This window comes from Neovison vison, chromosome 8 (assembly GCF_020171115.1).
Source record: "Neovison vison isolate M4711 chromosome 8, ASM_NN_V1, whole genome shotgun sequence".
Lineage (NCBI taxonomy): Eukaryota > Metazoa > Chordata > Mammalia > Carnivora > Mustelidae > Neogale > Neogale vison.
In genome coordinates this window covers 45,101,231-45,125,772 of record NC_058098.1, presented here as the reverse complement: position 1 = coordinate 45,125,772, position 24,542 = coordinate 45,101,231, and the positions used below count along the sequence as shown (strand labels likewise).

Sequence of the window (24,542 nt, the reverse complement as noted above, 5' to 3'; positions counted from 1 at the left end):
CTGCCGGCTCGCGGCCCCGTCCCCGGCGCTCGCCGCATCCCAGCCTTATCATCACCTCTTCTCTCAACCAGAAAACAATCAACAGCTCCTCACAAGCGACACTTTCGAGCCCCTCTCCCTGCTTCTTAGCTAGCGCTCTCTCACCCGGAGCTGGGTTCTCTCTCTCTCACTCTCTCTCTCTAACACACACACACACACACACACACTCTCTCTCTCTCTCTCTCTCTCTTCTTCTAAGAGTAAATATTGACTGGCTGGCTTTACGTTTTTTCCTCCATGCAGTGCTCCCTTTCCCCTACCAGCTTTCTTTTGGCCTTCCTGTGATATTTGGGTGTAATACAAGGAGCCATTTTTGGAAACGGGGTGGGTATCCTCTATCACACACCCACATACCAGTGTCAGAGGCCTCAGGAAACAGGGTCAGGTGCATGTGATTGCAGGCCAAAGACTTGGGGAAATTGACTTTGGTGTTTTCTTGTCACTGTGCTTTGTTCAAAATGATCGAATTCCAAGATCAGCCTTCATTTGAGCCCCAAATGTCCCCAGCTCAACAGCAAATGCTGAAATACTCAGGGAGTTCAGGCATTCATCTGTCTCTACAGAATCTTTGCTCGCACACTGAAGTCCAAATATTGTTCTCTCGGAAGCGCTTTCTTTGGCAAGACTTTATCATCAGTGAGGAGTAAATACCTTTATTCTCTTGAAGTCCTTAACATAGCTAGTGTCAGGCCCCAAATCAATGACCCCTGGGTTCTTCTCTATTCTTACCGAAGTTGTCCCTGGGTGGTAAAATGCTGAAGTCCACGCAGAGATGCCAAAATTCCTGCTCAGACTTGGGAAATTAATCACTTTGTGAATGTGGGACAGTTGTGAGAATGACCTCCTCAGACATTTTGTAGACTAAAACCCATTCTGCACATTTTTCAAATCCCAGCCTACTTTTTCAAAAGCAGCAAAGAAAAACTTACTGTCATATGAATGTGTGATTCAATTTTAAGGTTGGCATTGTCATGTGGGATCGCATTTGTGTGACTAAAAGGTTTTCAAGGGTAATACTTGGTTGCAGAAATCCTAACCCTTGATCCTTTTTGAGGTGGTTGTTAATCTCCACCCACGGGTCCCAGGGCCTGTCACAGAAACTCACTCTTTTTTCTGATGAGTTTCACCCATGACCTCTCGGCGAAGGGAGTTGGGGGGGGGCGGTGAATAGATCCTCAAGCTGACTTATGTGGTGGCCCCTGAAATGTGGTTTCAGGTGTGTTGGTTTGCAGTTTGAAGAGCCAAAGGGTAGGGATTGTTCTCTCAGTTACACAGTTTGTAGTATGTGGCCGAAGATGGGCCTCCCTCTAAGTGACCCACACATTTGTGTAAAACATACGTGTGAAGGATTAGCGGACTTTATTGCTTGCTTTTGCCTGCTTCAGAAAACTCAAACCTAGTGTTCTGGAACAATTGTCTTTTTGAGAAGTATCAGTTTGATAAGGGGTGTATAATTCTGTAACACCAACTATGATTTTCCATCCTAATAGCTGAGTGACAAGTGTAATTGTGCCAACTTTGGCTGAATGTTGACATAAATACAAAAGAAAAATTGAAAAACCAGAATTGCACCCATGAAAACGATTTCAAACCCTGTTGATCAAAAAATTCGGTCGTGAATTGTGTCACACTATCTATTAAAAGAGATCCAAATAAATGAAAACTTTTGTTGTTCCTGCATCCATATGTTTTCTAGTGGGCACTAAATTTGCTTTATTTATAAGAAAGAGGGTTTTGGGGCCATGTTACAGGTGACATGTACCAGAGGTCCCGGTGCAAAGCAAGTGCTAGTTAAAGGAAATGAGCTGCATTGATTGCCCGCTAATATTTTTCTCATCTAAAACCTGTTAAAACATGTTAGCCTGTGTGAGCTTAAGAGCTTTCATTCTCATAACCTACAATGTCAAAATACAGAAATTGTGGTACCACCTGCCTAATTTTCAAAGTTCATATAAACAGTTCTTATGACGTTGGATTACAGGGCTAATTCCTCATCATCTGTTTCACCGATTTTCCATACTGGGCTCATGGTTTTCTTTTCTTTTCTTTTTTTTTTTTAATTTTCTTTTCTTTTTTTTTTATCACCAAGGAGTAGTACTGGATAAACAGGTAAAGAACTGAGAAAACTGGCGGCAGGGCTTTTTAGGGAAATCTATCAGAATCACACCCAACGTAAAAACAAGTCTTGCACAGTGTATCCCATTTTATTGCTGAAATGGATTATTCTGCACCGGAACTAGCCTGGTGTTCAAAAGCATCTCCCTGCCCCAGAATAGAGACCCACGGCCTTGCGCCACCTACTGGAACGATAGAAAACTACAGGCGTTTGTGGAGGTGGAAAAAGAAGTCCCAAAACCACGGTGGTGCTTGGCTGTGAAGCCAGGCTTCAGAGAGGTTGCCTCTTTACACCGAGCACGTCGCCGAACTCCACGTGGGAACACAACAAAGTGGAGACGTGGCCACACCTAAATGATGCCAGGCCACGCGTACATGGGCAGATGGTAGTGGTTATAGTGCAGGTAGTCAAGAATGCTCTTCTCCACCAATGACTTGTAGATGGTTTCCTGGTAGACTCTTTTGAGATAATTCCGGGGCTTCTCCTTCAGGTTAATTTCCTCATCTTCTATTTGCCGGGCTAACTGTTCTATGGAGGGAAGGTCTTCCTCCTGGAAAACACAGGAAGAGACCAGATAACAAATTACTTGGACAATAATAGGGCAGTTTCACTAAAATGAAAAAAAGCACTCATCTTCCCAAGGACGGTCTTCCCCACCCCACCCCAGGTTTCTAAATTTTTATTTTTAATTGTGGGAAAATACACATAAGATTTACTGCTTTAACCCTTTTTAAAAAAATAATATAAAGGTTAATTTATTTAAATAGCAACCCAGGACACACATATAAGAAAGTCATCCAATTATGAAGAAAGCAGAATTGTGCCATGTAATCCTACTTTCTGTCTGTGAATCTACTACTCTGGATACTTCATGTCAGTGGGATCAAACAGCATTTGTCTTCTTCTGACTGGCCTGTTTCACTTGGCGTAATGTTCTCAAGGTTTAGCAAGAATAGTAATGTCAAGTTCTTAATTCTCAGATAAAAACTATCTATAGATCACAGTTGTTTTAAAAATAAGAAAGGAAGTGATTAAACATTTTTACATGAAAACTTCTAGAAGTTTCATGTGGTTACAGTTCTCTCAAGAAATAGGATTTAAAAGCCCTAAAATTCAGGGCTTCTGGGTGGCTCAGTGGGTTAAACCTCTGCCTTCGGCTCAGATCATGGTCTCAGGGTCCTGGGATGGGGCTCTCTGCTCAGTGGGGCGCCTGCTTCCCCCTCTCTCTCTACCTGCCTCCGTGCCTACTTGTGATCTCTTTCTCTGTGTGTCAAACAAATAAATAGAATCTTTAAAAAACCTTAAATTCTTAATCAAGTCAAATTTCATTGACATCTTTAAAGATAAGGTTCAGCAAGAATAGTTATTTAAAGTTGAGATATGCTGTGCATATCTGTAATATAGTAGGTGTTTTCCTGACATTTTATTATAAAAATATTCAAACAGAGGCATGTTGACTGAATTGTACACTTAGCACCACTGCACACACACCATTGGATTCCACGGCTAACATTGTACCCTATTTGCTTCATCGTACACCTGCCCATTGATAAGAGGTTATGTACGTCACCCAAGCTTTGAGCTGTACGTGTTTTGAACACCACAGGAATTCCAAATTACCCCAACAGAAGAGTTGCGGGGACTTTCATGGTATATTTGCTTGAACTTCCAATAATTTTTCTTTTGAACAAGAAAAAAGTACATGACTTGCAAAGTTCTAATGGATACTAACTTATTAATAGTAAGAATTTTATAGATAAAAAAAATAGGTTCAAAAGATATGGAAGCAAAACAGTTATCATTGGATTATTTAAGTGAGACCCTACAAGGTGTTGGAGATTACACACACTTCACCTGGAAGAACAGTCAGTGGGGCTCAGAGGATTTCAAATTTGTATCAGCTCAGCAAAACAGTGACAGAGAAAACGGCACCCGATGCCCAGGACTTAATATGAGGGGGGCTGAAACATTTGAGGGCTGCCAGAATGACCCCAAGCATGATTCATGATCCACATGATTCCTTAGTTTTTCAGAGAATTGTATCAAGCAAATATGACTTTACAAAAATTATAGAAGATTTGGGTCTCATGGTATATGGTGCTTTTCTGACCATGGGGTGAATACTATAAAATCACAAAATGGAACTTTTATCTAAGGCAAATCCTGCTCTAAATCATAAACAGATTTTCTGTGCATTTGTCTTTCACAGTGTGTCCTCTCTGTGTGACCATCTCCCCTTCATGTGACCATCTCTCCCCTCAGTGTGACCATCTCCCCTCCTCAGTATGATTATTTCTTGTCAACACTTATTTCCTTTTTTTTTTTAAAACAATAACCATCCTAGTGGGTGTGAAGTGGTAACTCACTGTAGTTCTGATTTGCATTTCCCTAATGATTAATGATATAAATCTTTCCATGTAAATGGTTTTACTTCTGGATTATCCTTTATTTTATTCCATTGCCTATATATCTGTCCTTATGTAAGTACAATGCTGTCCTGGTTACTACTGAATTACAGTAAGTTTTCAAATTGCAAAGTGTAAGTCCTTCAGAGCTTTTTTTTATTTCCAAGATTGTTTTGGTTATTTGGAGTCTGTTTTATTTCCTCTGAATTTTTCCATTTCTGCAAAAGATGTCATTGGGACATTGATAGGATTGCATTAAACGTGTACATTGCTTTGGGGAGTGTGGCCATTATAACTATATTAAGTCTCCAATTCATGAACACAAATGTCTTTCCATTTATTTAGTTCTGCTTTAATTTCTTTCAGAAATGTTTTTGAGGGGTGCCTGGGTGGCTCAGTGGGTTAAAGCCTCTGCCTTCAGCTCAGGTCAAGATACCAGGGTCGTGGGATTGAGCCTGCATCAGGCTCTCTGCTCAGCGGGGAGCCTGCTTCCTCCTCTCTCTCTGCCTGCCTCTCTGCCTACTTTTGATTTTTGTCTGTCAAACAAAACAAAAAAAACCAAAAAACCAAACACTTAAAAAAAAAAGAAAAAATGTTTTTGAGGTTTTCAGTGTACAAATCTTACACCTCCTGTTTAAATTTATCCCCAAGTATTTTATTCTTTTTGATGCTATTGTACATAGAATTGTCTTCTTAATTCCACTCTTGGATTATTCATTGCTAATGTAGACAACTGATGATTGTGGGTTGGTGTTGTATCCTGTAGCTTTGCTGAATTCATTTATTAGCTCTAGTATTTTGTGGATTCTTTCAGATTTTCTACATATGAGATCATGGCATCTCAGAATATGGTTTTACTTCTTCCTTTCCAATGTGGATGTCTTTTGATTCTTTTTCCTGCCTAATTGCTCTGGCTAGAATTTCCAGTACAAAGTTAAATGTAAATGGTCAAAGCAGGCCTTTTTGTCTTGTCCCAGACCCCAGAGCTAAAGCTTTCAGTCTTTCACTGAGTGTGGTTTTAGCTGTAGGTTTTTCATAAATACCTTTTTATCAGGTTGAAGCAGTCCTCTTTTATTCCTAGGGGTGTGTGTGTGTGTGTGTGTGTGTGTGTGTATGTGTATGTTTGTTTTACCATGAAAGAATATTTGATTTAGTCAAATGTTTTTTTCTGTATCAATGGAGATAATAGCATTTTTTTTCTCTCCTCATTCTATTACTGTGGTGTATTACATTGATTGATATTTATATGGTGAGCCACTCTTACATTCTTGGGGTAAATCTCATTTGCCCATGGTGTATAATCCTTTTGATATACTGCTGGATTTAGTTGGCTAGTATTCTGTTGAAGATTTTTGGGTCTAAATTCGTAAGGGATATTGGTCTGTAGTTCTCTTCCCCTTTGATGTCTTTGGCTTTGGTATCAGGATAATGCTGGCCTCAAAGAATGGGCTGGAAAGTATTCCTTTCCATTTTTCTTTTTTTTGAGATGTTAGACAAGGATTACTGCTAATTCTCTTTTTAAAAAAGATTTTATTTATTTATTTGACAGACAGAGATCACAAGCAGGCAGAGAGGCAGTCAGAGAGAGAGGAGGGGAAGCAGGCTCCCTGCTGAGCAGAGAGCCTGATGTGGGGCTCGATCCCAGGACCCTGGGATCATGACCCTAGCTGAAGGCAGAGGCTTTAACCCACTGAGCCACCCAGGCACCCCTGTTAATTCTTTAAATGTTTGGTAGAATTTGCCAGCAAAGCACCTGATCTTGAACTTCTTCTTCTTTTTTTGTCATGAGGTTTTTGATTGAGTCAATACCTTAACTTACTATAGGTCTGTTGAGATTTTTAAAATTTCTTTGCATCAGTTTTGTGGTTTGTATGTTCCTCTAAATTTGTCCATTTCCTCCAGGTTATTTAGTTGCTTGGCATACAATTGTTCATAGCATTCTCTTATAATCGTTTGTTATTTCTGTAAGATCAGCGGAAATGTTCCCACTTTCCTTTCTTCTTCTTTCTCTTTAAGAGATGGAGACGGAGAATCTTAAGCAGGCTCCATGCCCAGTGTGGAGCACAACTTGGGAGTTGCTCTCACAACCCTGAGATCATGACCTGAGCTGAAATCAAGAATGAGACACTTAACTGACTGAGCCACCCAGGCATCCCTTCCACTTTGATTTCTGATTTTAATAATTGGGAGTCTTTATCCTTAGTCTAGGTAAAGGTTTGTTAATTTTGTTGATCTTTTCAAAGAACTAACTTTTGATTTCACCAATTTTCTCTGTTGGTTTTCTACTCCTTATTTTACTTATCTCTACTCTAATTTTTATAATTCTCTTCTTTCTGCTAGCATGGGGTTTAGTTTGGTCCCTTAAGGTATAAAATTCAGTTAGTGATTTCAGATATTTCCTTTATACAACTCCAGGTATTTGTAACTACACTTTTCCCTCTGAAAATGGCTTTAACTGTATCCCATTAGTTTTGGTACGTTGTGATTTTGTTTTCATTTGTTTCTAAGTATTTCTTTTTTTTAAAAAAAAGATTTATTTATTTATTTGACAAAGAGAGAAAGAGATCACAACTAGGCAGAGAGGCAGGCAGAGGGGAGGGGGAAGCAGGCTCCCTGCTGAGCAGAGCCCAATGCGGGGCTTGATCCCAGGACCCTGAAATCATGACCTGAGCCAAAGGTAAAGGCTTAACCCACTGAGCTACCCAGGCACCCTGTTTCTAAGTATTTCTAATATCTCATTGATTTCTTCTTTAAAATCAAAGAAGTTGCTTAAGAGTCTGTGTTTAATTTCCACAATTTTGTGGAATTATTTCCTTCTGTTTTTGATTTCCAGTTTTATTCCATTGCAGTTGGAGAATATACTTTGTATGATTTAAGTCTTTGAAAATTTATTGACACTTGTTTTGTGGCCCAACATATGGCCTGTCTTGGGGAACGCTCCATGTATGCTTAAGAACAATGTGCATTCTGCTGCTGTTGAGTAAAGTGTTTTGTGTGTGTCTATTAGGTCTATTTGTTTTATAGTGTTGTCTAAGTGCCCTATTTTCTTATTGATCTTCATCTGGTTGTTCTATCCATTATTGAAAGTGAGATATGGAATTCCCCAGCCCTTAATTTAGAACTACTTCTTCCTTGATTCCTATCAACAGTTCTCTCTCTCTCTCTCTCTCTCTATATATATATATATATATATATATAATATGGATTTTGTTGTTAGGTGCATATATTTTTATAGTATTTTTCTATAATTGTTATCTTTTTGAGGAATGATCTTGACTATACAAAATTTCACATTGGTCAGTGATTCTTTGGCTTAAGCCACTGCTAAAAGCAGTCCCAGTGGGTTTATAATCTATTCCTCTTTACTTCCATGAAAGGACTTGTGAAGTCTTACAATGAGCTTGTTTTTAAAATAAAACAGTCAAAGATAATAGTCTTTTACTCCCTTTTCTTCATGTAGAGGGAGAGCTATAAGATATCATAGTTGATGGGACTGGACTCCTGTACTTTCCTAAAGCCAAGCTAGAAGTGAAATGAAGTGGGTCACGTTCATCTCAATATTTGAGGATAAGAATTACCATCATTCTTTAGTGAAGGCTAGCTCTTTCTTTTCCTATTGCCAGACTCCTTTTTTTTTTTTTAAAGATTATTTATTTATTTATTTGACAGACAGAGATCACAAGTAGGCAGAGAGGCAGGCAGAGAGAGAGGAAGGGAGGCAGGCTCCCCGCAGAGCAGAGAGCCTGATGCGGGGCTTGGTACCAGGACCCTGGGACCATGACCGGAGCCAAAGGCAGAAGCCCAACCCACTGAGGCACCCAGGTGCCCCCTATTGCAAGACTCTTAAATGAACTCCTGTATGTCTGCTTATCTGCTTATCTGAGCCCTCTTTCCACTGCCAGCCGGTCTCCACTGCCATTATTTGTGGGGGCAAGCAGCATGTGTTCCCTCCTTCACTCCTCCCACAGCTCTCTGAGGTAGGAACAGGTCATCTCTGCTCCGCAGAGACAGGTCTGAGCTAGAGGCAGACACCATTGCGGGCACCACCTCTCCCTGTGGCCTTGCCTGCTTGACAAATGGAAATGCAGAAAGCAGTGCAAGGTCTTTGTGGAAGCTCTTCTTCCAGAAGTTTCATTTCCCAGAAATCAAGAAAAGTCACAAGAATGGTGGGGGAGCCCTCAGTGTGTCTTCCACAAATGTTCATGGTCCCTTCTGGTCTACTGAAAGGGCCTGTTGTCCGTGCTGACTTCACACATAACAAACTGACCCAGAGCAGATGTCTGTCTCTGGATAAAAGGTTAAGGGGGTCTCAATCAGGACCGTGAAAAGCAACTATTGTTGGGTTTTGTGGTTTACTTGAAAAAATGAGAGGACTGCTTCCCTTTTAAGCTTGGCTTCTAAAACTCCTTGGCTCTGTGCGAAATATTAACAGAGGAGTTCGATTCTGGGGGTGTAAAAGGACTTAGGCACAGAGTTTTGATGGAATAATTAGAAAACTAATGAGTCTTTGCTGTGGTGCAATAATGAACCACAGAATGCATTTTGAGAGCAAGAGAGGGGCCTAAAGATTTGAATGAAATTCAGTAAACACCAGGCTCACATCTTGAGCTCATGTTTCAACCTCAGCTGACTCCCTCAGTTTTAGCATGAAGTGGGGGACCTGTTGGACCTGTAGCATTTATTCAAATTTGAGTGACTTCAGGGGGATAACCTTTGCATGGTCACAGTCCCCTCGGCCTCCCTCATGTACCTTTACCTGCCTGGTTCCTATCTGTGTGGGTCCTAAAGACAACTGAGTTTGATTTATACTTTAAACCTATTTCCCCCAATTTGAATCTTCTTTGGATTAGTATAGTTATTTCAATTTCCCACCTTGGTTGGACCCCAGGCATAAAACTGAAAAGGGGGCAGGCGATGAAGAGGAGATACCAAGCCTAGCAGTTTAGTCCATATGGCTCACTGCCTGTATACCTGACTTCAGGCCAAGAGATCCTTGAGTCTGAAACTTGCTGGCCACAGCATAGCTGTGTAACCCATAGCAGGTCATTTAAAATCTTTCAGCTTTAGCCCCCTCATTGATAAAGTCAAAACTGTAACAGTAGAGTGTCCTGAATGGCTCTCATTATGGTTAAGGGAGGTGGTTCATACAGTTGGGGCTCGGCACATGATCTGTGCTGCCCAAGATGGTGGCCTTCACCATGGGAACCTTCGAGGGGCACAGGTGCTCTCAAGTGGAATTGATAACAGAGTCGCAGGACTTGACCATGAAGACAACAAAACACAGTGAGGTTAAGCTGTGCCCCTGCCCTTGTCCAAGTGGAGCAAGGGAGAATCTAGGATGGATATCTGACCACTTTTTGAGCATAGATGCTAACATTCCACAGCTCCTGTAAGGACTCTTGTGTTGAATGAAAGAACTGAATTTGAAGTTTCGCAAGTATTTCATGATTGACATTGCAGAGTCAAATTTCTTGCTGAACATGGAGACTTTGGGAAATGTAGCCTAACTTCCAGTCAATTATCACTTTGAGAAAGAGGTTTTGGATATTAAAGGGGTGTGTTTGGACATCTTATGTCTTCCCTTTACATTTGTATAACAACACACGCACATGTGTGCACACACGTGCACACATGTTTAGTGAATGGCTAGCAAGTGTGGGCAGAAACTAAAGGAATTCAATGTTTGTTCTTGAGAACAAGTAGATAAAACTCAGACCCATTTTGCAGCGGACACTGTTACCTGATAATGGAAATACAGTTATGTGTAAAAAGGAGAAAGAAATCTGCCTCTCCCAAAAAGATTTAAATAATCCACTTTTCCAGAAGTATCATGATGTTCGCGTTCGCATACTCCCTAACTTGTTTATAGGAAGTATTGTTGGCTTTAAAACTAAAACCAAAAAGGAGACTGTAGACAAAAGTCTAAATGATCAACGACTATAAACTGCTTGTAATTTTCAAGGAATAACTCACATATCTATTAATCACTCTTACCTCCTTGGAGGTCAAGATCTGGCGTAACTCTTTCCTTAGATCAATAAAACGATCGTGAAAGAGGGCCATGCACCATGGCTCCATGAAGTAGCTAGGGAGGAAAGAAAAGATTCAGTTAGCTGGAAACCCTCTCATTACCACTAATAAAGTATTTACCTGCTTTTTTGCCTTTATAAATTACAGTTCTGGCCCCTTTGCAATCGTTTGCTCATAAAATGCCTCGTGGAACAGCCTAGCCAATCAATTTTTTAAATGGATGTTCCTGATGTAAGGCCAGGTTCCATAATTACATTTAAAGTGGTTTAATTCAGAGCTGGGGCAAGACCCAGCGAAGAATCCTGATTTTATCAGAATTTAAAAGCCTGAAGACTTGTAAAGAACGGTGTCTCCATTATCTGCCCTCATTTGAGAAAAACAGATTGCAGGATTAGCTGAACTGCTGCATAAACAAATTACATTTGGGTAGACAATGACACAAACGTTGTGCATCATTAAGATCTCAGGATTAATAATGACCAGAAAAACAGGCCACCTCGGTGTTCAACATGGTCTCCGTACAATTGCACTGATGCTTAATTGAATCTCTTTTTAGGAGAGCAGCTCTTTTGGTGTTTATATTGGCTAACTCTTCACTGAAAACTGTTTGAATAAATGCTTTCTTACCTGGAGAACAATAAGGCCCTCCTCTATTTCCAGGCGATCGTTGAAAATCTGATGCATTCTTGGAGGACCAAGCACATTTATTGGTATTTTAATTCTTACTTTATTTTAACGGCAGGTGTCTGGGAACCAGAAACCTCTCTTCTTCAGTGCTGGGGACACATCGGTCATGTGGGTTTCCCTCTTTTCTGCATGTGTTTGTCATGCCCATTATGGCTAATGGATGTCATGTGTGCACACAGGGGAAGAAAAAACTGGGGCCCACGTGCAAACGAGCACCTTCTGTTTCCCCAGACTTAAAGTTAATTCTTAGAGAAGAGGTGATGAGTCCCAGGGACCACTGAGGCCACAAACGACAAGCATCATGACAAGTCTGTGCTACGCTAAGCATGGCACTAAGCTAGATCAGTTATTACCTATCACCTATTTCCTTGGCCAGAATGTGACCAAATTTCATGCTTAATTACCTCCTTTGTTGTTATTCGCTCAACTATTAATTCCACTGATATTTATTGAACACTCACCAGTGCCCAGCACTGTTCTGGGTGCAGAGGAAACAGTAGGAACCAAAAGAGACATGCATCCTGCCACTGAGAAGCTTCCATCCAAGTGATGAATAGTGAGTGAATATATAGTGTGTTAGATAATGAGAACTGCTTAGGAGAAAAACACAAGTCAGACAAAGATGTGGTGGTGGGGGCAAAGGAAGGCTCAGGGAGTAAAGACCCGAGGGGAGAGAGAGAGGGAGTCACACAGAGATCTGGAGGAAGAGCTTTCCAGAGAGAGGGAACAGCAGGTGCAAAGTTCTAGAGGCAGGAGTGTGTGTGCAGAGCACTCAGGAAGGCAGAGTGGAGAGAAGAGGGGGAGTGGTAAGGGGTGAGCTCAGGACGGCATGGGCGGGAAGGATGCTCCCAGGGGTAGGAGTCCAGTACGGACTATGCTGTATAGTAGTCTCCCCATATCTGTGATTTCACTTTCCGTGGTTTCAGTCACCACGAGATGAGCTGTGGTCTGGAAGCAGGGGATCCCATCCTGTCGTCAGAAGGCCAGCAGTAGCCTCACACTACGTCTCAGCGCCCGCCCCCTTCACCTGGTCATGCGGGCATCTCCCGTAATCACAAGGAGGACGAATACAGCATGATAACATATTTCGATAGAGACCACATGCACATACCTTTTATTAAGTAGATGATTGTAAGTGTTCTGTTATTGTCATTGCTGTTAATCTCTTACCATGCCTAGTTTATAAATTAAACTCTATCGTAGTTATGTGTGTGTAGAAAAAGCCAGTGTATGCAGGGCTCAGTACCACCCGTGGCTTTAGGCATCCACTGGGGGTCTTGGAAGATATTCCCTCCGGTAAGCGGGGACCACTGTCATCACTCTGTGGCCATCTAGCTCAGCACTTGCAAGCGACAGGTATCTCCCAGAGCTCCACGAATGAATGAATGCACGTCGCCCGAGTACATTATATACTGCCGGACCCTGATCGTCTTCCATTAGGACAGAGGCAAGTTCTGCCAAATTAAGAGGTGACAACTCGGTAAAGTGCCCCAAGACGGGCAATATTATGAAAAAGAGAGCCTTGCTGGGAAGAGAGGGAAAGACATAGGTGAAACCAGGGCTTCAGGATGGTCTTGCTAAGCCCCACAGCAAACAAGGCTGAGGGTGTCGGAAGGGCACTTTGTGGAAATTTGCTGGAGGAAATCTGCTTGTCTCTGGAATTGCTCGAGGTCACCTAATTTGTAGTGAGTGGAGCTGAGTTGATGGGAGTTCTGGCCGGGGTTCTGGGCCCCTACAAACCCTGGCCAACATCCAACCTCCATCTAATTCCTGGAGCAATGGCATTGGTGCCCAGCTAGCCACCTCGGAGAGGATGAGCCCAGAGGGGTGATGTTTTGACACGTCTTGGAAGAGTAGCTTCCTGGATCAAAATATCGATTATAGTCTATGTCCAGACACTAGTGCACAGCCTTGCCTGGATGGTCCCTACTTCAGGGAATTTTGGATGTGCAAACTTGAAACTGTCATAATTCCTAAGTGAGGAACCAATGGGTTCCTTTGTATATTTTTAAAATATTTTATTTATTTATTTATCCGTTGACCAGAGCAGGGGGAGAGAGAGAGAGGCAGAGAGAGAATCTCAAGCTGACTCCCCACTGAGCGTGAATCCTGACTTCAGACTCCATCCCAGAGCCCTGAGATCATGACCTGATCTGAAATTGAGAGTTGGAAGTTTAAGTGAGGGCCCCACCAAGGCACCCAACAATGAGCCCTTTTAAATGTTTCCAGTGTGTTTCCACCCTCTTGATCTCAGGGTCTACAGCCACATCCTTCGAGGTGCCACATCCTTAGTCTCTCTGCCTTTCTCAGCCTGGCACGGCCCTGTGCCCATAACCCAGGTCCCGCGCGACATCTTTGCTTCATGCCCTCCCCTTCTGTCTGCTTTATAGAGAGAACTCTGGGGAAACTCCACTTCCAGAAGGTCCCAGCCCACCCACCGTCTAATGCCCACATTCCATTAGCCTCTGTCCACAGAGCCGAACACTGCTGGCTGGAGAAACCCATGATCCTTCATCTTCCGAAAATGCAATTGCTAAGCCCCTCTGTACAGTCCCTGACGGGAGGGAGGATGGCGTAGGGGGAGGACGGAGGGGAGGCACGTACAGGAAGTTGGGTATTTTTGCAAAGTTTTTCTTTGCTGCCTTTGAAACTCTCCATGACTCTCACACCAGTGTCCAGCAGAAAGGGCACCTGGGCATTTGATGATTTCTAGTCTTATCACAGTACCTCGAACAGCTTGCAGACCAGTGGTCTGGGAGACCTGAAATCTTATTTTTCTCACACTTCCTACCATTGTTTCCCATCAGAAAACAATTTGGGACCCTGGTCCAGAAGGTGACAATCCCTGTAGCAAACTATTTGTTACCTATCTTCCTGGAATTCATCTGTGACAGCCATTTTTACTTATAAAAGGGAAAGGTTTATAGAAGTCTCTATGGCTTTTCTTTCTCTCTCAAGAAAGAACTCCTGGGTTCCATTAAAGCTAAGTGTAGTAATGAAAAGAGACACCCTAGAAGCCAAACCAGTCGGCTGACTTCCGAAGGCTCCTTCTCAGTTTGAGTGCAGCTTCATGCGGTGGACATGGGGTCATGAAATGCTAAGGCTCCTGCCGCATGGGGGAAGGGGGGGGAGAGCTGGTGCACCAGCAAGAGGAGTGTGTGGGCCCCCACCCTGCGTGGAGACCAGCTTCTGCACACCTGTCTGTGCCATCAGATTCTCACAGCCCGCCACCCGGATCAAGCTAAAGATGCATGAAGTGACATCCTTAGCCTGGGGTTAAAACAACGATTTTAGACTCGGGTGGACCCCTGAACAGAAATCCAACTGGAAGGTCATCCATTCCTTTTTTTTTTTTTTTAAGATTTTATTTATTTATTTAAGAGAGAGAGAGCACAAGCGGGGGAGAAAGGGGCAGAGGGAGAAGCAGACTCCCCACCGAGCAGGGTGCCAGATGTGGGACTCGATCACGGAACCCTAAGATCATGGAAGGTGATTTCAACTCTGATCAGATGGAATGTAGAAATGAATGGGATTTAAGAAGAAAATGAGTAGCAGATAATCTGCAGTTTCCAATAGTCCCTTTGATTAAGAGAGGAAAAAATGTACTCAAAAATCTACCCGGAGAAGAATCTCATTTGCAAGGTTCCTCCCCAGTGCTTACAGACACTGCTTCTTCTGGTAGTGATTTTTAAGGGCACCAGATGACCTCAGAGCAGCCACTATGATGAAGACCCCTGTCCCTTTGTTCCTGCTATGGGCTGTGGTGCTTGGTCATTTTACATTCATAGCCCCAAGTAGCTCTGTCTCTCTCTATAAGCCACTTCCATACTCCCCCAGACCTTGTTTGGTTCTGGCAAATTAACATGTTTTAATGAATACGTTTTATCTTTAGAGCAGATTTTAGGTGTACAGAAAAAATGAGAGCAGAAATGCAGAGTTCCCATACATTGGCCCCGCCCTCGGTTTCTCCTCTTAACCCCTTGCATGATGGGGAAGGCACATTTGTTCCAGTTCCTTCCAGTTGATGAACCAGTATTGATACATTGTTCTTTTTTTTTTTTAAGATTTTATTTATGTGACAGTGACAGAGAGAGAGACAGCAAGAGAGGGGACATAAGTAGGGTGGGTGGGAAAGGGAGAAGCAGGCTTCCCACCGAGCAGGGATCCTGATGCAGGGCTCAGTCCCAGGGCCCTGGGATCATGACCTGAGCGGAAGGCAGAGGCTGAATGACTGAGCCACCCAGTCGTTCATTACTGATACATTATTCTTAACTAAAGTCTATAGTTGACACTGAGGTTCATTTGTCTGTCCCGGTGCACATTCTGTGGATTTGACAAATGGGTCTGTCATATAGCCACCACGACAGTGTCATACCGAAGAGTTTCATGGCCCTAAAAGTCTCCTATGCTCTGCCTATTCATCCCTCCCACCCTCTGAACCATGGGCAAATTAACATTTTAGGAAATTGACTTGCAGAGAAAATGGGGCTGTGTAACAATTTTATAAAATTTTTTTAATAACCTTATATTCCAGCATTTCTCTCCGAAACAGAGTAATATTCTCCCATCACGGAACACAATGCCTCTCCAACTCGCCAGCCGCCCCTCAGATGCAGGGCCGTGTGGCCCGAGTTTTCTAAAGTGCTGCATGTGGGCATCAGCTTAAGATGAAAGCAATATTTCTCTTTTCTATAATGCACAGGGGGCTCTACTTTTTAGGGGAGATTTTTAAAGGCAGGCATTATAATCTACTTGCTAAAAATCCACGTGCCCTGTGACCAAACCAAACCAAACACACGTGTTAAGCTGGAGTGAGTTTTGTTCCCTGAGAATTTCCGAAGCTGATTTATTGTGGTTGAAGGCTGCTGAGAATGTTAATTTGCACACCCTACCCAGGCAAGAGCATCTCAGGTGGGTGAAAGCATCCCAATAGCAGGCTATCTGAGTCCTGATTCACTCCAGCAGGGGCTAATATTTTTCTTCAAAGAAGGCCAGTTCAATCCCATTATGGGAAAGAATGAAACAGGCGTGCATTCCTTTTCCCTTTCCATTCTGCATAGGAAGGACAACGCCAGCCGCCAGCCATAATGGCAGGGGCACCCAACTGAGCATCTCCTATGCTGACCCCTACATCGGCATGGGGACTGGAAAGCCATGGTCAACTCCCTCTCCGCCCTGGCCTGTGGGTGACAGAGCTCCTGCGTGCCTTCATCTGCAGGCTGGGGGTAGGGAGGGGGAGCTCAGGGCGAGTAGCGGTGGGGAGCTGACAGCTTGAGGGTGCACACTCAGAGTCTCCAGCTCAGGTTTCTCCCCAATCCAGACTGCACCTCAGTTGCCCAGTGCTCCCTTTGCCGCCTCCTTTCTGTGGAGGGCCTAAGATTCTCACTTCCTCTGCCCCACTCCGGACACCTTCCACTCTGGCCTTCCTGCCTGGTGGGCTCTGTGCCATCTCTGCAGCCCAGAGCAGCCTTCTCCACATTTGCATCTTCCCTGGTACTGTCCAAAGCTTGAGACCAATACAAACATCCTTTTTGAAGCTAATTCTTGCCCCAAGGGCTTCCACTTGCTTTCTCTGCACTGGTTTCACTGCCTGGGGTAGTTCTGACCTTGCAGAAAAGTTAACCTGGCACTTGTCTTTTTCTCTTACTCACTGTGGGGTCTGGGTTCCCACAGCATCCGGCTGTCATATAGCCACCACGGCAGTGTCATACCGAAGAGGCTATCTGAGGCTATCCGGCTGGTCCCAAGGAGACAGAGGGAGCTGTGGGGCCCAAGTTTCCGAAGACACCTGTGGGTGAGGGCAGGGGTCCGCCTCAGGCTGCCCCCCCCCTCCATGGAGAGCCTCTGCACCACCTGCTAGGACCCTGTTTAGATAATAGGGGGTTTATGGGTGGCACAGAACACTTTGGGCTTCCTTTAAGCCATCCTACACACACAGCGGGCTTCGTTATTAAAATTAGAAAAGCTTGGAATTGAACCAAACTCCTTTTGCAATTGATGAGAACATTGAGTCAAACTGAGCTGATCTCCTTTTGATAGAAGGATGTTAAAAAGAAGTTTCGCTTTATGAAAAGATGTAGGTCTAGTTTTCTCCCCACAAACTGAAGGTATTCTGTACTTTGGTTTCCTGCCTTCTCCACAGAAAGGAGAGGAGCATCTGGAATCCTTGCCAAGGCTGTGGTCAGGTTGGCACCGACCGCCCCGAGGGCTATGGATACTCAGCATTAGTGATCAGCTTTCAGGAAACTTCTATTTCCATGAATACTGAATTTCTTTTTTGAGAGAGAGAGAGAGAGAGAGAGGAAGCCAGAATGAGTAGGGGGGAAGGGGAGGAGGGAGAGAGAGAGAGAATCTCAAGCAGGCTCCATGCCTCAGCACAGAGCCTGACATGGGGCTTGATTCCATGAGCCTGAGCTCATGACCTCAGCCAAAATCAAAAGTCAGCTTCCTAACCGACTGAGCCACCTAGGAGCTCCTGATAATAATTCTGAAATAATTCAAAATTATTGAACTTTTAAAAACAAGAAAATATTGGGGTGCCTGGGTGGCTCATTGGGTTAAAGCCTCTGCCCTCGGCTCAGGTCATGATCCCGGGATCGAGCCCTGCATCGGGCTCTCTGCTCCTCGGAGAGCCTGCTTCTTCCTCTCTCTCTCTGCCCACTTGTGATCTCTGTCTGTCAAATTAAAAAAAAAAAAAAAGAAAAAGAAAAAAGAGAGAAAATATTAACTGCTTTCCCAGTTTATGTTCAAAAAAGGAAGACTAACCAGAGCCACTAAATAACCTTCCTAGCTGGCTGCCTAGAAATCTTCAGGAGGGAATGTTAGGTAGGAACACGGCAGCGACGTGACTTCTCAGTGGCTGTGTGGGTTTGGGTGTTAATATCACACAAATCATTTCTATGCACAGATCTGGCCATGAGAAAAAGTTTACACAAATTATCCAGGACCCAAACAGATGACACTACAGTCTCTAGTCAATTTGCCAATGACTGGCCAGGCTTCTTTAGGGGGACTTAAATTTTCCATCACTTTTGCAAATGATACACTTTTCTCAGAAGCCCGGGGAAATGTCAACTTGTGGAACTCTATTAACCATTCCTGGTCAATATGGCCCAATCATTAAGCAGTTGATCAGACTTCCTCAGAGCTCATCCTCATCTGGTCAATCAGCCAATTTTATTGGCAAAATCATATAAGCTGGGTGGGGAGCTGGTAACTAGCCGAGCCAGTGGCTACACTGAATGCTGAGAAAAGCAAGCCCAGAGCACAGGCTGGAGGAAGCTGCATTTGCTGATCTTGGAAAAAAGACTGACATGTCTAAGGGAAAAGACTACAGTGGGTAAAGGATGGTGTTCTTTCAAGTCCTGGATCTTAACTGCAAGGCGAGGCCTCCCTGGCAGGCGGGGAGAAAAGGAGAAGAGCTAGCTAGGCTGCACTCCCTTCCCACCGAGGTTCAAATGGCTCAATCACGCAATAGTTAGGAAAAAGGAGGCAGGTGGACAGAGAAAAAAGTCCATTACCTTTCTCCAAGATCGATCGATCTTTTTCTTTCTTTCTTTCTTTCTTTTTTTTTTAAATGAAAATCTTTCTAATTTTATTCTGGAGAGATAATAGTTTTTGCTTTTAGACTCATTAAGAGAATCCCCAGCTGCTACTCACACCCGCACAGAAGTTTGCTCAAGCTGGAAATTCACCCAAGGGTTGCCTTTTCTCCCTGTGGGAAACTGCACAGGGGGTGGGGGTGGGGGGCTGCAGGCTTTCCTGAGAGAATGAAATTCTCACTGTCCAAGACCTTTCTTGTATCAACAGCATCTTCGATTCAAGGAGGAGGATAGACAGACAGCTCCCACAATGCCTAGTTGTAGGTCATGCCCACAGCAAGTCTCAGCCTTATGTAGCATGGACTGGAGCATTGGCTGCTAGGACTTGTCTCTCGCATTTAAGTCTAAGAATGCATGAAGTGACAGATGTCAGGGTATGTCATCGTGGTTGCACCCAGACACAGCTGTTGCCCCCTGTGACTCATCACTGTCATTGCCAGCCTGGCCGGTATCACTGCTCACCTGAGGGCCACAGAAGACATGTGGTGTGCAAAGCCTGGTGAAGGGGTCTGGGTGAGGTGAAGGCAGGTTTGTAAACATGTTTTCAGAAGCCATCTGCCCCATATCTCCTTCGCCATGCTGGTATAGGCGCTAAGAACACATTCTTTGTCCTAACTTCCTTTCTTCCACCCATCTGTCCATCTGCTCATCCATCCTTCCATCCCTCCACCCACCTCGCCACCCGTTCATGTATGCTTGCATCCATCCATCCTAACAGGTCCAATGAAGACTTCCAAAATCCTCTTTCTTTATTTCCAGCACCTGTTTCCCTCTGGTTCTCTGTTCTCTGCTGGCTCAACCACCCTTCACTGAGTCCTCATTTCTTCCCCACTGTCCTCCCATAAATACTTTTCTCTCCCCTCTTTTCTCTGTCCTCCAGGAACCAGTATCTTCCAGGGCTCCTGACTTCCACAGCTACAAAGTGGCAAGGTAGAGGTCATTGTTGGCCACTAATCAATCACGGACAGACACTTTTTGGGCACCGAGAGAACCACCATGCAAGTGTGATCCCTGCTCCAGAAGCACACCCTGCGGGGAGGGTGGCATAGTGTAAGGGAAACTGAGGCACATGCAGGCAGCAGAGGGGCATATTGTGGGAAGGCAAGGCTGGAGAGAGGCTCAGCAGGATGAAGCTGCTGTCCATTTGCCATCAGGTCTTTGTCACTGCATTTCTAAGTTCACTTCTCTTGGCTAGTGTTTGCCAACCTTTGGTCACTTGGGAACCGATCAGTTTTTCATGGACATTATGCATTACTTCAAAAATCTTCTTTAGATTGATTACCCTTAAAAAAAAAAGATCTAACTACTTCTGCCTTGTCCTAAGCCATGATATCTGTGGAATCACAGATTTGATGTGTTAGTACTGGTTTTCTAATTCTTATTAAAATTATTCCATAATTAGTAAGTTGTGTCTACTGCCTAAGGTAGCTTACATACCACCTGGCAGGTGGTTACTACACTCTGAGACAAGTCACTTTTTATGACAGCTTGATGGCAAGGTGCTGTTGTATTCTTCTGGGGATGCAGCCCACGGACACTGTGCTAAATAGTTTCTGTGTATTATCTCTCTTCAACTTAGTTCCAGACCTCTAAACTGGGACTTTCCAGTCCATTTTGCAGAAGCAGAAATAGATTCAGAAATGTCCAAAGTCACACAATTAATGAGGATGAACCAGCTCTTAACCGTTTTTCTGCTCGACCTCAAATTTCATGTTCTGAACAACACCACAACCAAATCTCATTTCTTTATGCTCATTTTGGAGCCTGTCTAGCAACTTTCTGAATCACCTCATTTCATTTGTGTCCCCTGCATTAGCTAAGATTAAATTTGATTACAGTTATAAAAGTTTTTTAAATAAGTACTTTTTTTTTCACACAAAGAATGGTTAGGTGAAGTGTCTAGGATGGACATGGTGGTTCCACTGACATCAGAGCACAGTTCTATGCATAGGGCATTTGGCCTCATGGTGCAAAATGGCTGCCAAGCTCCAGTCATCACATACATGTTCTTAGATGGATAAAGAGAAAAAGAGGGCCCTTCCCCTCACTTTTAGGGACAATTCCTAGAACTCTCACCTAGCACTTCTATTTATGTCTTACTGGCCGAAGATTGGTCATATGGCTTCCTTGGTTGCAGAGGAGGCTGAGAATCATTGCCGTTTATTATAAGTACAATGTAACATCCTATAAACCAGGATTCTGTCTCTGAAGAGGAATGAGAGAAAGGATGTTGTGTCTTCTATGATAAGCCAAAGACTCCATAGCATCTGCATGGAACAAAAATCTTTTCTTTCCATTAAGCTTATGAATATTGGGAGAATGTATTTATTTAATTGATGTTCCAGAACTAGAGCGTATCTATCAGTCTACATTCAAATTAAACAATCAGAAAAACATCCCACACAAAGTGTTTTACATATGTGACCCCCACCTCCAAGCCCCTGGGAGAGCCCCTGATTCTTGCACACCTGCATCTAACCCAAGTAAGCTTAAAGGCAGAGAACAGGGAACAATTTGTGTTTGAGTATAAGATTGTATTCTGGTCATTTTATTCTGCCCATGAAAGAAAGTGGATTTGTGCATTTCAACACAAAATTTAAAACAATCATAGCAAAAAGTATTTCCAGTTAACCCTAGCTTTGTTCAGAAGTTATATTACATATCTCTGGGGCAGTGGAGTTACACAGGAGCAGACAAAAACAAACAAACAAGCCCCAAAGCCTGAAATGGAAGTCTGATTATAAATATTTCCTGTCCAACTTTACTTTGCCAGAATCTCTATTTGGTCAATTTCCTGCTTTGAGGCATCTCTGGAAAGGTCAGATTAATGATTTTGAAGGCAAAAGCAACTAGTTATTTGATAACCAGTCGTAACTGTCACTTGCCAAAGATCAGCTATGGATTTGTTGTCACAATCTGGACCTGGCCTCAACCAATGTGGGTGTTTACTGCTCTAAGGAAAAATGGTTTGCGACGCATGAGCACTAAAACCCAAATACTAATGTTGGGTGGAAGTCAGCCATCTCCCGAAGGCTGGCAGAGAGAGAGAGGGAAGCAGGCTCCCTGTTGAGCAGAGAGACCCATACAGGACTCGATCCCAGGACCCTGAGATCATGACCTGAGCCAAAGGCAGCAGCTTAACCCACTGAGCCACCCAGGCTTTATAGTGTTTCAAAGAACACAGATTCCCAGAGCATGTTTGTCTGACTGACATGTTTGTCGGGGACTGCTTTTCCTACCTTCAAGGGCATCTGCATTAACTATTTTAGCTGCTGTTTTACGGCAGCATGAATTTCAGCTGCACCAAAGGTAAGAGAGACTTCATAACAAGCCTTCATGATGTTTGTCACACACTAAGGAGCTCCGTGGGAATCAATAAAAATAACATAAAAACAGTTAAACCAAGGCCTTGATATATTTTTTTCCTGTCTGAACTGATGAAGGTTCAGTAAAAAGAGGAAAGATGGAATTTCTTGTTTTTGCTGGTTTATTTTGAAGAGGGAGGCAATTAAAACAAAAGGGGTGAATTCAGTGGCTCGTGGGATGTTATCAAGATGGCAGTCAGGAAAGAGGCTGTGGCCAAGGTGCAGACATGTCAAGGCCCAGCGGGGCCAGATTGTCTTCTGACCTGTCTGCCTTTTTGCCTAACTTGCCAGAGCAAACCTGTCTTCTTAAAGAAGGAGGGTAGTTTTTATATACTTCAGAGTTGTCCTTCTATTTAAGTTTACTGGTGAAAGCACAGGGGCCACGCCACCTGCCCGGACCCTTCTCCACAGCGAGCAAGTGGGTCTGGCAGTCTCTTATGGTGCCACCCATGACCGCAGTCTGAGCATGGGGATGAGTCTACTCTATCCAGCGCTACATGTCTGGCCTTTTGTTCCATCTGTGGCATTTCCTTGCACATCGCTGGTTTGTTAGGGGCTGTGTTAATTGAATTTGCACAGTAAGTCTAGTGCCCTGGAAGTTGTCTAGCTATTTACACTGATTTGTTATATAAATTCAGGCCGAAGAGTATGAGGCAAGGTTAGCATTTAATGCTGCAGCAAAGGGAAAGCTCTAAGTGCTCAGCTTCACTTCCTGTGTCCCTCTCTTGTTATTCTGTGTCTCTCTTCATAGAAAGCACAACCATTTTCCTTTAATTAGGCTGCAGAGAGCACGGGCTAGCATTAGGCCACTCAGCCACTCAGCCACGCTCACGGCCATGGCCATTTCCTATCTATTTTCTGTAGGAAAAGGGAAAAAAAAGTGTATATATGCACATATAAGCCCCTGCAAGTCCGAGGGTTGGGGGAACAAAGGAACCAGGTGGAATTACCTTTTGTGAGACTGAGGCCACAAGAACTAGCCAACACCAGAAAAACAAGGTATTGTGCTGCCTCGTTATTCCTTTGGTTAAATGAATTGCCCTTCTGAATTTTAAAAGAGTGCTTAATAGAAATATCACTCACTGGTACAGAATATATAGCACGTTTTTTTTTTGTTTTGTTTTTTTTTTTTTTTTTTTTTTTTTTGAATTTGAGAATCTTTTACTAAATTTTTGGCCATTTGTATTCACTGTTCTCTGTCCGTTTTTCAACAGAGTTTTTTTTTTTTTTTCCCCAATTTATTTATTTTCAGAAAAACAGTATTCATTATTTTTTCACCACACCCAGTGCTCCATGCAAGCTGTGCCCTCTATAATACCCACCACCTGGTACCCCAACCTCCCACCCCCCCCGCCACTTCAAACCCCTCAGATTGTTTTTCAGAGTCCATAGTCTCTCATGGTTCACCTCCCCTTCCAATTTACCCAAATTCCCTACTACTCTCTAACGCCCCTTGTCCTCCATGCTATTGGTTATGCTCCACAAATGAGTGAAACCATATGATAATTGACTCTCTCTGCTTGACTTATTTCACTCCGCATAATCTCTTCCAGTCCCGTCCATGTTGCTACAAAAGTTGGATATTCATCCTTTCTGATGGAGGCATAATACTCCATAGTGTATATGGACCACATCTTCCTTATCCACTCATCCGTTGAAGGGCATCTTGGTTCTTTCCATAGTTTGGCGACTGTGGCCATTGCTGCTATAAACATTGGGGTACAGATGGCCCTTCTTTTCACGACATCTGTATCTTTGGGGTAAATACCCAGGAGTGCAATTGCAGGGTCGTAGGGAAGCTCTATTTTTAATTTCTTGAGGAATCTCCACACTGTTCTCCAAAGAGGCTGCACCAACTTGCATTCCCACCAACAGTGTAAGAGGGTTCCCCTTTCTCCACATCCTCTCCAACACATGTTGTTTCCTGTTTTGTTAATTTTGGCCATTCTAACTGGTGTAAGGTGATATCTCAATGTGGTTTTAATTTGAATCTCCCTGAGGGCTAATGATGATGAGCATTTTTTCATGTGTCTGATAGCCATTTGTATTTCTTGATTGGAGAAGTGTCTGTTCATATCTTCTGCCCATTTTTTGATGTGTTTGTCTGTTTCGTGTGGGTTGAGTTTGAGGAGTTCATTATAGATCCTGGATATCAACCTTTTGTCTGTACTGTCATTTGCAAATATCTTCTCCCATTCCGTGGGTTGCCTCTTTGTTTTTTTGACTGTTTCCTTTGCTGTGCAGAAGCTTTTGATTTTGATGAAGTCCCAGAAGTTTATTTTCGCTTTTGTTTCCTTTG

General features: G+C 43.4%; 1 protein-coding gene across 1 annotated transcript in view; it reads right to left on the bottom strand.

The window, feature by feature from the left end:
* Positions 1–2,464: 2,464 nt before the first annotated feature.
* The window catches only part of CFAP61 (cilia and flagella associated protein 61), a 298,453-nt gene continuing 276,375 nt past the window's right edge, over positions 2,465–24,542 (bottom strand). Inside the window, exons 25-26 of the mRNA XM_044263545.1 lie at positions 10,555–10,645; positions 2,465–2,705 (exon numbers count right to left, since the gene is read on the bottom strand). Of these exons, the coding sequence (XP_044119480.1) occupies positions 2,505–2,705; positions 10,555–10,645 (292 nt within the window). The 3' untranslated portion in view covers positions 2,465–2,504. The remainder of the gene's footprint in view (positions 2,706–10,554; positions 10,646–24,542) is intronic.